This window comes from Antennarius striatus, chromosome 14, assembly GCF_040054535.1.
Source record: "Antennarius striatus isolate MH-2024 chromosome 14, ASM4005453v1, whole genome shotgun sequence".
In the NCBI taxonomy this organism is placed as follows: Eukaryota; Metazoa; Chordata; class Actinopteri; order Lophiiformes; family Antennariidae; genus Antennarius; species Antennarius striatus.
In genome coordinates, this window is record NC_090789.1 from 1023681 (window position 1) to 1036178 (window position 12498).

The 12498-nt window shown below is 49.1% G+C and overlaps 1 protein-coding gene across 1 annotated transcript; it reads right to left on the minus strand.

The window, feature by feature from the left end:
- Window positions 1-75: 75 nt before the first annotated feature.
- Window positions 76-12476, minus strand: LOC137607039 (phosphatidylinositol 4-kinase beta-like). Its single transcript, XM_068332484.1, has 14 exons — window positions 12079-12476; window positions 9964-10456; window positions 8486-8940; window positions 7991-8410; window positions 5746-5973; window positions 5404-5658; window positions 5216-5322; window positions 4462-4566; window positions 4263-4386; window positions 3853-3966; window positions 3619-3770; window positions 3408-3540; window positions 3220-3340; window positions 76-2688 (listed from the first exon to the last, which is right to left on the minus strand). Exons 2-14 carry the CDS (start codon window positions 10439-10441, stop codon window positions 2507-2509), a joined length of 2874 nt encoding a protein of 957 aa, XP_068188585.1. The 5' UTR covers window positions 10442-10456; window positions 12079-12476; the 3' UTR covers window positions 76-2506.
- Window positions 12477-12498: the final 22 nt, after the last annotated feature.

Genomic DNA, 12498 nt, shown 5'->3' on the forward strand with positions numbered 1-12498 from the left:
TTGTGTTCCTGACAAAGAACGACGGAGATCCAGGAATAAAGATTCAGTCGCAGCCTCAGAAGAAAAGTCTGACGATTGTTCGTGTTTTAAAGGAGTTTATTATGAAAATGCAGGAGAGGAAGTGGCCGAAGGTTCCGACGCCGTGAGGCGGTCAAAAGATGAGTCGGCACTTCTTGGCTCCTGTTGCATTGATACGTTTGCACCTTCTCCACGTCTCAAGGCATCATCCACAAACATGAAAACGAAGAATGAGAGCGTTTTGCTATTTTAGTTGCTCTGGTAAACTTTGACTCACAGCTGCAGCTTCGTCGGAGTAGTAAGTAGCGCGCTAGCACACACACATACACACACACGCTAGCAGCACGGTTAGCCTTGACAATAGCGGAGCTGTTCTCGTCGTTGGATAGTGGTTAAAAACAAACATTACAGAATCACAGATAACGGCTTTATTCCAGCGAACTCATGGCATTCTGGGTAATTGGACAATTATGGACGGAATAACTTAAAATTAACTCTACGACGTATTTGTGGCTAGCTTGACAATTCATTTCACGTTTGGAGCTAGCTCAAGGCTAGCTAAACCTTCATTCACAACAAAAGCAAAGTGAATTTTTACCTCGGATGCAGTGAATTCAGTCATTTTGGAAGGAAGTTATTGTTATTAAGTTCCTTCAATAATTAGGTGTCATTAATTACAGGCAGCATGCTAGCTAGGTAGCTAATCATTAGCCTTTCACAGATTTATTTGGTCACTGTAGTTATTTAGTGCACAAGAACATGCTAGCAAGCTAACTGGACAATTTAGCTAGTCAGGAAGCGTAATCGAAATCTTGCAATTCTAGAAAATAATTTGATTAACAACATTTTAAACTGATTAAAGATTTCCGAGAAATTCCATAAAAACGGTTCTAAAATGTTGAAGCGTTCCCGGCTAAGAATGTTTTTTTTTTCCTGCTCAAACACTGGAATAAAGCCACAAAACATCAGGTTTAACAAACATTCACATATTCAGGAAACCGAACGTCACAAAAAACGTTTCTGTCCAACAGAAATAAACTTTTAGCCTAGCCAAAGGACCGTCTCTCCTGATTGGCTCAAATTAAATCAGAATGCTTCATGTGACCAAACAGGGATGATTAGCATGCAGCTGTGCTCACTGTTAAAGTTGACGTAGAGTTTAGCGTTAGCGACGTTAGCTTGTTGTGCAAGGAGTGTTTATCTGAAATTCAATCAGGACACAAAAAACAACCAAATAAAATGGAACGTAAATCAAATTAGTTCACTTTAAATTTTGTTTTTCACCAGAAAAATATCAACTTCCATGTTTTTGTGGAAATAATTCAAAATACAAAAGATAGTAACGATATAAATAGTCACATGGACACATTAAATGTAACACTGGTCTTTGAAGTCAGCAGCTGATCGGTTCCAAAACCGATCTTTTCAGTCGATTCCAAAGACGAAGAAACTTTTTCTTCAGTTGTTTTAGGGCTTATCAATGTCTAGCCTTGAATCAGGAAATAGTAACACTGTCCAATCAGAGCCAGACCTTGGAAGGCCTAAAGGAACACGTGACGTGTCGCTGTCACAGCGCTACCCGGTGGCCTGGGGTGGGAACAAATACGAAATGATGGCGAACAGAAGAGGAAACTTAAGGTGGAACCTGAAGAATCGGTTCTGGATCACCGGAGACGAAAAGCAGCTAAAAATAATAATTATCATCATTATTATAACCAGTTTTAAATTTAACCTTTAAAACTATTTTATCCATCAATTCAAAACACTTTAATTTTCACGCAATTGTTAAAAACATACTCTATAAAGTTTGAGTTGTCAAACAAAACATGAAGTGGAATAAAATTCTGGTGAGAACAACAATTAAAGTCAACATTAACATTTCACATTGCTAAAATAAAATATTGGGCGACTATTGATTAGCGTCACAAATGACAAGTTCATGACCTTCGATCTCGTAGTTATAGTGACAGCTTTACCGACCAATCACAGGAGTCTCTTCCTGTTGTGGTCCAGTTTTTAAGTCAAGACCAAAGAGGTCTTTAGTAACAAACAAACACTGTTTTCTTTTTCTTCTCAGCTGGAACGTCTTCATATATTTGATGCGTTTCTTTTTCCAGTCAAGTTTCTTTAAAATCAGGAGAATCGCTTCTAATCAACAATTTGATGAAGATGATGAAGCCAAAACTCACCGTTAAAGTTACCGTTAAAAACAACAAACGCTAAAAGGCAGATCAGCAGCTGAACACCCCGGAGGAACGTAACCTATGAACACGCCTCCTGATCACATGACCTCAGCGGCGACAAATCCAGCACAGTCCAGGTGAAGTCTTCCAGGAGTGGATACTGTAATTTCCCAGCTGCCCCTTAATGCAGCAATACTGGAAAAAAAGTGGAGACCAAATGACATCAAAGCGGCTTCCAGCTCTACGATTGGCCGGGCGGAGGGTCTGTCACACAGTCCGGCCCCGCCCCCCCGGCGAGGCGTGAGTCACATGATGCCGTTGGTGACGTACTGGAAGGAGTCGTAGAGTTTGGTGGTGATGGAGCGCATGGAGCCGTCCACCAGCTGCTCCACCAGCAGCTGCAGCTGCTCCTCCGTCAGCGACATGTGGAAACGCTCCTTCAGCCCCCGGATCGTCCCCGAGCCGTGGAAACACGACAGGTGGGAGCCTGCAACAGACCGGCCAATCACAGGCAGGTTAGACACACCGGGCCAATCAGAGGCAGGTTAGACACACAACGGACCAATCAAAGGTGCTGGAGCCCTGGGCGGGGTCTACCTGGGGGGGGCAGAGGCTGCAGAGAGACGATGGCTCTGTGTTCCGCTAGAGCTGCTGGTCGTCAATACATTAATGGATTTATCTATGAATCTATCGATTTGATGGCTAAGTGACATTTGGTTGTTTGACATTTTGATTGACGGTTGTTTGTTGATGGTTGTTTGATGTTTGATTGACGGTCGCACGATCGATGGTCATCTGACGTTTGACATTTTACTGATTTACGGTTGATTGATGGTCGTTTGATTGACGATCTTTTGATTGACGGTCGTTTGACTGATGGTTGTTTGACTGTTGTCTGACTGACGGTTGTGTTTCCAGTCAGTGTTCTATTATTTTCCGTAGCTCATGAATACTTCCTGATGGGTCAGCTGCTGCGCCATGTGACCAAACCATACGGTTGCCATGGTGACGGCCTCACCTTGCTGCATGATCTCCACCACCTGCAGGACCTTGTCCATGTGCTTCCTGGCGGCGATGAGGCCCTGCAGCATCAGCATCTTGTAGTAGACGAACATGTCGCCGTTCAGCCCGCCCATCACCTGCAACACACACAGCGTCACGACCACGCCCTCACCTCACCTCCACCGACCTTTGACCTCCACTCACGTCCACAAACTCAGACGTCAGCTTGAAGGCGGACGTCTCGAAGCCGAGGTTCCGCGGGGAGCTGGACAGGATGAAGCCGAAGTCGATGTGGATGATGTGGCCTTCGGAGTCCAGCAGGATGTTTCCGTTGTGTCTGCGCAGACGGGCGGCGTGTGAGACAGCTAGGCTACGTTAGCCTAGCGGAGTGCGAGCGTGAGGAGGCGGGGCCTACCTGTCTTTGACCTGCAGCAGGTAGCAGATGAGGCTGTACCCGGCGCAGCTCTGGACGAAGTTCCTCTGAGCCGTGAGGAAGGCCTCGGTGGTGAAGCTGCCGTGTTCCTGCAGGAAGTAGTCCAGCAGCGACAGCTGGCTCTGCTTACGCACCTGCCACACAGACCGACCAATCAGACGAGAGAAAACCAGGTCATGATGTCAGAGCAGAGTGTCAGGGTGAGGATGCTGGTACCTGGTGCAGGGAGACGGCGTTGAGCACGGGTTCGATCATCCCGCTGTCTGATGACATCACCAGGATCTTGTAGGGTTTGATCCACAGAGGAACTCGTTCCTGCTGCCAGATGGACTGAAGAACAGACCAGAGACGTTACCGAGGCAACGCCGACCTCCACATGGAGGTAAAGTAACAGGTGTTTGTCTTTTATGTAGTTTATTTTTTGGACTCGTCATTACAACAGTCTTCATCACCTTCATCTCATTTCCAACATCAATTACCAGAGTTCTGACCGTCTCTGCACACAAAGTTATGATCATATTAAACGCCCGCGTTTCACTGCGTGAACCTGGACTGTTTCACCGCGTGAACCTGGACTGTTTCACCGCGTGAACCTGGACTGTTTCACCGCGTGAACCTGGACTCACCTGCAGCTGTCGGAGCACCTGATAGGCCAGCAGCTCTTGTCTCAGGTCGTCTCCACACTTGACGATCACCGACAGGAGCCTCCAGTTGATCAGGTGACCGTAAGGCGAGGCTTCTCTTATGCGCCTGCAGACACACACACACTTCCATCAGTGCCCACACACACACACACACACACACACCTGAGGACCCTGGACTCACCTGACTTTCTCCTCCCATGGTTCTTTGAGGGCCACGGCTGACGGGTCCTCGGGGTCTCGCTTGAACGAGGTGGGGGGGTGGGCAAGGTTCTCCGAGAGTCGGCGTCTGGAGAACCGACAGACAGACGATCTGTTACGTTTAATCACATGACACCACGCCTGCGTCCTCATTTCCTGCTCGTATTGACCACGCCCACTGCATTCCATTCATCTGATCGGAATCGATCCGTCAATAACTGATGATCATGTACTTTACATCCAGCTCCAGTATTAATACACGCTACAGTCAGGTAGCGAAGGGAAGCACACATCACACACGACGCCGTTTGATCATGTGACCTACAGAACCAGCAGCTCCAGTAACTCAAGTCCATCAAGATCCAGAGACTCTGACCTGGAAGCAGCAGGTCCGACAGGGACACGACATGCATGTAGCATGTAGCTAACTTTGCTTTATCATTCATTATAAAGAGTAAAGTGTCCGGATACGGAGCCTGATGCTCTGAGATGCTAACGGGGACAACAAACAAGTTTTGAAAGCAGAACTGCAGGACAATAGTCGGATATGGTGAAGCGCGTTTGTTCGTATCTAAGGATGTTTGTAAGTTGAGGACTTCCTGTTAATTTCCCTAACAGAACCTCCTTAAGGGATCAATAAAGCTGTAATACTACTACTTAAGAGTCCTGTTGGGACCGGAGCTTGACTGGAGGATTTGCTGGTCACATGACCCACCCGGTGCGACGCCATTGGTTACCTGATGTCTCCGGCGGCGATGAAAACCGGCTCTTTGCTCTCCAGGCTGGTGATGCTGTCGACTGAGAACTGGCTGATGTTGTCGCTGCTGCTGGTCTGAGCCTCGGCCTGAAACACACCGCGACACGATGAGGCCACCAACCATCCAATCGCAGGCAGGCGCTCGACGCCAGCGTGACGCCCTCTCACCTCCACCTGCAGCTGCCCGATGTCGTCGGTGGCCCACGCCTCGTCGTCGTTGTCGTAGTTCTGGACGGCGGAGAAGCTTCCCGCTCTTTGCTCCGACGTCATCCCACCGTTAGCGTTAGCCGCCGTGACGCCGCCGCAGTCCAGGTTCTCGGCGGAGCGAGCGGATCGGATCCTCGTCTCCGGTATTCGGACCGGAACTGGAGACTCGTCAAAGCTCTCGCAGTCCAGGACCTCCACGTAGATGATGTACGGCGCCTGAGGAGGAGGAGGAGGAAGAGGATGTTACGGGATGGGTGACGTCAGTCACAAGCTGTCGGGGAGCTCAGCTAACAGGTGCGCTACCTTGTCTTTGGAGTTGAGCACCACCGCCTGCGTGTGGGGGATCCTGCAGACGTGGTGCTGGTGCCCGGCGGTGGGCAGCCACACCCGCGCCGGCAGCTTGTGGTTGAGCAGCGACAGCTCTGAGATCAGCCGCTGCGTCTTCTGCTCCTTGGTGGGCAGCGTGGCCAAACGCTTCCCGATGCACAGCAGAGACTTCACGAACTCCCGCTGAGGACGCAGACGCTCCGGCTGGAACACAAACCGAACGGGAACGCTGAATCGACCAGAACCGGAACAACTACAACAACCTGATCGGTGAGAAAGTTTTTGTCATTTATTTTGATAAACATTTTCTCTTTACTTAAAATCTGTCACCACGATGTTCGCAGGATAATCCAACAGACTCTAAAAGTTAGACAGTTTTAAAAGTTTAAATGTCTTCTGAACAAACTGCAGTTCCCCGTTTGTCCATCGGAGGGCAAAGGGACTAAACATCTGGTAAACATGCCCGTTGCTATGGCGACATCAGCCTACCAATGAAGCTGCTGGTGCTGTTTTTATGCGTTTGTGTTACCAAAAAAAAGTCGTCGTTTCATTTTAAACGTTAAAAAAGAAACAACATGTAAACAAGACAGATTTGTGGATCTAAGAACACGAAAAGAAATGAAAAGATGGATGAAAACAGTTTCTCTTGATTGATTTTTGTTGACGTGTTTCCAGCGAGTCCCGAGGCTCCAGAATAAATTCATGAACAAACACGATTCAGGTTGTTTTCAGGCGTAAACTGCTGAGGTCGGCGCGTCGAGACTCCAGCAGCACCACATGGTTCAAATCCTCCTCCGGACCCGATCCAGGTCTCAGAGCTCCGCCCTCCAACACATGGAAACACTTCTGGGCCGACAGGAAATGGGCGAGTTGTTTACGTGACCCACATTCTGGAGGACGTCTCCCCCCGAAACAAACGAGCAGGATTTCAGTCCAGAGACGAGACAAACAGGAAGTCAAGTCGCAGACGGAGACGCGGCGGGATCCTCCGTCACGACCGTTTGAGCTACGACTGTCTAACAGGAAGTGTTTGGTTCAAAACCAAACTGAAACAGACGTGTCTGGACGAGACATCGGTGATGTCATCCGTCGGGACGGAAATGTGTTGGCGAGCTCCTCCGAACAGGGGGAGGAGCCTCAGAGATAAACAGAAAAGAAACAATGAAGACGTGAGCCGAGAAACAAGAGCAGAAGAAAACAAGCGCTGACGACATCACAGTTTCCATGGAGACACACGTGATGGTTGAAAACTGAGCAGCAAATGATTAAAAAGTAGAAATTTCAGGCTGGACTGGATCCAAACAAGACGGGACGCCGCGCAAAACGTCAAGAGAAACGCACGATCAGCGAATTCTAAAAGCCCACGTCCAGCGGAAACTCTAATGTGAAGCAGAAACGTTTATCGATCGATCAGTTTTATGTTCACAGCCCTTTGAAACCGCTCACTAAAAACAGAACAACTCAAAAACATTAAATATGAATGAGAATTCACAACACAGCCGTTTGAAAAAGAAACGCTTTGAATCAAGATAATTCAGGTCAGTGACGGTTGGATTATCAGGGGCGTGGCTACCAATCAGTAACACGAGTCCCCGCCCCTTTTTTTCCTTTGGGTCAGTTTGACAGACGGTGCTTCCTTATTATTGATCCAAGCAGAAGCGAGACAAAAAAAAGAGTCGGGCCAAGAAGTGAACCCTGTGGAACCCCGCAAGAGAACGTCCAACTCACCAACTGTCTGCAGACGTCAATCAGACTGTCCAACAGGGTGTAGGGGGGGAGGGCAGTTGGGCGGAGCTTGTCAGTTAAAATCAGGCTTCTAATCATGGACTTCATCGTCATGACAACTGAGCCAGTGACGGAACAGAGGATGGAGAATCAGAGGAAGGAGGAGAACTTGTGGCAGCTTAAGATAAGACAAAGTTTGCGTATGTCAGCGCTCACCTACGAGTGAACACGATGTCACTGAGCAAAGCATCATGGGATTGGTCAAGAATAGAAAGAAAACAGCGATAAATGACTGGAGTAACGACGAACTGCACCGAGTAGATATTTGTTCAAGGACAGCGGCGCTATAAATTGTACTCGAGTACAGAAGCTGGACCCCTCCCCCATAACCTCACAGTGATTTCAGCCACTAGATGGCGCTCAGACTGCTATTGATCTACAGTCGTGGAATCAGGAACGCTACGATCAGACATAAAGACGGAGGTCATCGTCTTACCTCCTCGTGGACGGCTTCCACCTTCGGGTTACTTCCTGTCCGCCGGAGGCTCGAGCCGCTGCTGGCGGTCGTGGCGTCCGACTTGGATCGCTGATGCGTCCTCCTGGGCGGGGAAGCAAATACCTCCGCGTCATCCGAAACGGGACGCTCTGGGGCGGCGCCGGCGGCGGAGAAGGAGGTGGAGGACTCCGTGTTGTTGCTGTGGTGCCTGCGGTGGCAGCGGCGGGATGACGGCGAGGGCGCCGCGCCGTCGGCTCTCGGGGCAACGCACGGAGGCTTCAGTTCGTCGGACAGGATGAGTTTTCGCAGTTTGGCGCCTCTGGAGTGATGCTGGGTGGAGATGTGCATGTCGGAGGAGTAGGCGCCCAGGAGCCACGCCGTCAGCAGGGAGAAGGTGATGCTTCCTCGGCAGCGGTGGATCTACGAGGGAGTCGGGGGGGACACAGTCAGAGCACCAATCAAACGGCAGTCGGGGACTCGCCTTCGGGGACTCACCAGGTAGGGTCGGATGGCGTCGCCCACCTCCGTGTCCATGTGCACGTACATGTTGAGCAGCTGCGGCAGGTAGAAGTCCACCTCGCCGTCCAGGAAGCTGAAGAGGCGGTTGCCGATGTACGCCTGGACGCCCGGCTCCTTCGACTTGTAGAGGTAGGAGATCGCCATGGAGACGTCAAACAGCTTGGACTCGAACAGGCGAAGCAGCCACGACTGTTTGGAGGAAGATATGGAGTCCGGTCGGGTTGAAGGATGCGGGCGTGCCTTTCCTCCCTCCTCCTCCTCGTCTTCCTCTTTGATGGAGCCGGTGTCCGGCCCCATGTGCCACTGTGGCCCCGAGGACTCGGGGCTGGTGTTGTGCTGCTGCCGTTTTTGTTCAGGCACTTCCTTGTTCTGGAGTTTGACCTTTAGAAGTACTTCCTGACAAGCCTTCAAGGCGACTTCCGGATCAATCACTGGAACCATAGAACAAAGCGGAGATTAGACTCGGGTCTGGTGACCCCGGTGGTCCCAAACTACCCACCAGTCGTACAAACAGACACTATCAACAAGGTTTATTTGCGTTCCTCGCGTCAGACCCGGGAACAGGAACCCACAGCCGAGCGATCCATCCTGCGTGGTCGCAGGGAGCAGAAGTGGCCGAGCTGGGCTAGGACTGAGGTCTGGTCAAGTTGATGACTAAGGTGTTAGCCGTAGCATGGTTGTTCCTGTTTTACAAGCCTGGTTAAACGTTAGTTGCTAACTAGGGAGAAAATGTGCAGCATCAGCAGCAAGAATGGCCTTAGCCTGGAGACAAAGTTCTGGATCTGACATCTAAGTTCCAACACTGACTCATGGTTGGGAGCTGGGTGACAGACTGTGGACACCAAGGATCTTACTTTGTAAGGGGGATGGGCTCAGTCTGAGATCTAACCAGGAGCTCAGACACCCAGAAGAAGCTGGTCTTGTTCTAAAGAGTCAGTTGAAGATGTTCATCATCTGGTTAGGTTCCCCACGGGTTCTGGAGGGCCTATGGGTAGACCAAAACTGGAGGGGTCATGAATCTTATCTAGACAGGGATATCCAAAGCTGTTTAGATCAATCAAGGGGGCTTCTTCAGTTCTAGTGTTGTTCGGTCAGACCAGACACCTTCAGAACTGAAGAACTCTCTTGGATGAGAGGTGAAACATCTTCAAGAAACCAAGTCCAGTGGATTGATTTAAACAGCTTTGGAGAACCAGGATCTGGATAACTGAGCACCTACACGGACATCCAGACAGGGAATACCCTAGAATCCTCCAAGAGGAACTGGAAAGCGTTTCCGTGGAAAACTGGATGAGTCTGTTGATCCCAGGATCTAAACCTGGACCTGGGCCCATCTCCACCTCATATTTGTTTGTTTACACTGAATGAACCAAAGATATGATTGGATGGGAAGGAGCTCCTGGACTTGATGCTTTTCCTGCCATCCTCTATCAACTTGTTCCAGTTGTTCTTACCTTGGTCGACCCCCAGGTCCATCTCCATGGCGTCCTCGGAGATGACGTCCAGCGGGGGGCTGGGGCCTCGCAGGTCGCCGGCGGTCGACGTGGCGCTGCTGCCGATGCCTTCACTGGCGCTGCTGCCGAGGCTGCCGGTGCTGGCGATGCTGCCGCTCGGGCTGGAGCTGCGGGGGCTGGCGCTGGGGGAGGACGGCTGCTCGCTGACGGACGGTGGAGGTAGCTGTAACTGGGGGCGGGGGTGGTGGTGGTGATGATGGTGGTGGTGGTGGGCGGGGCAGTCAGAGGAGCTCTCGGAACAAGAGGACGACGATGAAGAAGAGGAAAAAGACGAGGCGCTTGATGGGGAGGAAGGGCAAGAGAAGGTAGTGGGGGAGGAAGAGGAGGGTGGTGGTGGTGGAGGGGGTGGGGCTGAGTGGGAGGGGCTGTGGTGGAGTTGGTGCAGAGCTGGCGACATGGTGACCTCTGTGTCGGCCATTTTTACGGAGCAAGTCTATTAAGAGACAAGAAAATTATTTCAGAAACGGTTCATGAACATTTTAGGATGCTAACACACTGCTAATTGATGTGTTAGCATCCTACTATATTGTTAATTTGTGTGTTAGTATGCTAATGTTAGGATGCTAACACACCAATTAGCAGATCCCTGTGTGAATGACGTCAACTGGACTTGTAATAAAAGCTTGAAGCCGATTTCCTGTATATAATATTGTATAATAATTTATATTACATAATTAAACATTATACAACTATTCACATCTTTTATTTCAATAATATAACCAACACCATTATAAGAAATTACACCAATACCACAAAATCCAATTCATGAAGTGTTTACTTAAACTTCACATTAATTAATTAGAAGACAAAAATTGTACATTTGTCGTCAATTGAAGTACAAGAACTTGAATGTGTTTTATTAACTCCACCACTGACGGTGATCACTTATCAGATCATGAATAGAATCATAACAACGACTGTGATTCTGTTGCTAGGAAACATCTGTAGCTCCATCCAATCAAGGGCAACCAGCATGTCGTTGTAGCATCACTAGCTAGCTGGCTAAACAAGCAGGGTAAATGCACTGGTTAATGTCTGTATACAAGTTTTATTTATATGTCTTTAAAAGTTTCACATCCGAAATGTTGCTCAAACCTGATTTTATCACTACAGGCTAGTTGTTAGCATGCTAATCTTAACTCAGAAAGTTAGCAAAAACCTGGTTAAAAATCTAATTTGTATTTCATTTCATTTCATTTCAGTGAAGGAAAGAAAATTTGAGCCCCATCAAATCCCTCTGAAATGATTTTTAATTTGATTTAATTTTGTATTTATAGTGTTGACCTGAAGATAAAACCCAGTGACGCGGGAACCCGTTCACACCTGGACTCATCCGGGGGACATCCGGTGTGGCGTTCAGGGACTCCCGTTTACAGGACATCACACTCTGCAGCCCGTTTTCAAACGTGTGTTTAATTCTCGCCATCATGTGATTCGCTTCGTGTGTTTACACACGGGTGGGTGGGGAAACACCCCCCCCCCACACTGGAATGCCGGCATGACGTCATGCAGTTAGTTTTGAAGAGGAACACACAGAACGTAGTAAAAGTACTACATTTCCTGAATTTCCCTTGGGATCATTAAAGTATCTACTGTAAACACTCCACGTGATACATCTAAAAAACCAGACGTCCCTGAACGCCACATTTAGAGCCATTTCTCACATAGTTCGGCTTCTAAAAACACGAAACATGAACGAACCGGAACTCTCGGTGCTACAGGAAACAGCGCAGGGAAGTAAAAACACAACATTGTGACGACATTTCATAAAATTCAGTTTTAAAACCAGACGACAAGCTAACGGAGCTGAGGAAGAGGAGGATGAAGCGGGGGAGAGGAGGAGGAGGAGGAGGGGGCGAAGAGCCGCTCCCTCCTGATGAAAACACAACGGAGAAAGCGGCTCCTCCGGCCCGCAGCCGGCCCGCATCAGGCCCGCAGCTCGGAGCTTTCACACCCCGACACCCCGACGACACGGGCGGCTAACGGCCAGCTTAGCCGAACCGAACCAGAGAGACGCGAAGAACGAAGGGAAAGCAGCCGGAGGAAGAGCCCTACCCCGGATACCGGAGCCGCGTCCCTCCGGGTTCACGTCCACGGGTTCGTGTTTGATCCGGATTCGATCCCGGGTTGAGCCCAAGTGTCCGTTCCGGGTGTCAAACCGGGTCTTCAGGGTCTGAACGGGTCCATCTGGTCCCGTTTTCGTGGCCTGGCTTCACTCCGGTCGGATCGACTCTGCTTTAAATCAACTGTGACGCAATATCCGTCAAGATGGAGGCAGTCTGACACGACCGGAACTTCCTGGAACTGTTTTCAAAATTAAAGCATAAAAAAAATGTAAAGGCGTCTTGAAGACATATTTTTGAATTTGTTGATGTATCCTGTTTGAAAAAAGTTAAATACTGAAATAAATATAATTCTGTATCAAATAAAGTTCCAAATGGTCACATCCTAAAGTTTTATTCTCATAATTCCAAT

Bases quoted from the DNA above. Each gene is read 5' to 3' on its own strand.
- LOC137607039 (XM_068332484.1), bottom strand. From the start codon at position 10,441: ATGGCCGACACAGAGGTCACCATGTCGCCAGCTCTGCACCAACTCCAC. The intron at 5,323-5,403 runs GTGAGAGGGCGT...GGTGTGTTTCAG, and splicing joins TCGGGCAGCTGCAGGTGGAG to GCCGAGGCTCAGACCAGCAG. The intron at 2,689-3,219 runs GTGAGGCCGTCA...GGTCTGTTGCAG, and splicing joins GGTGGAGATCATGCAGCAAG to GCTCCCACCTGTCGTGTTTC.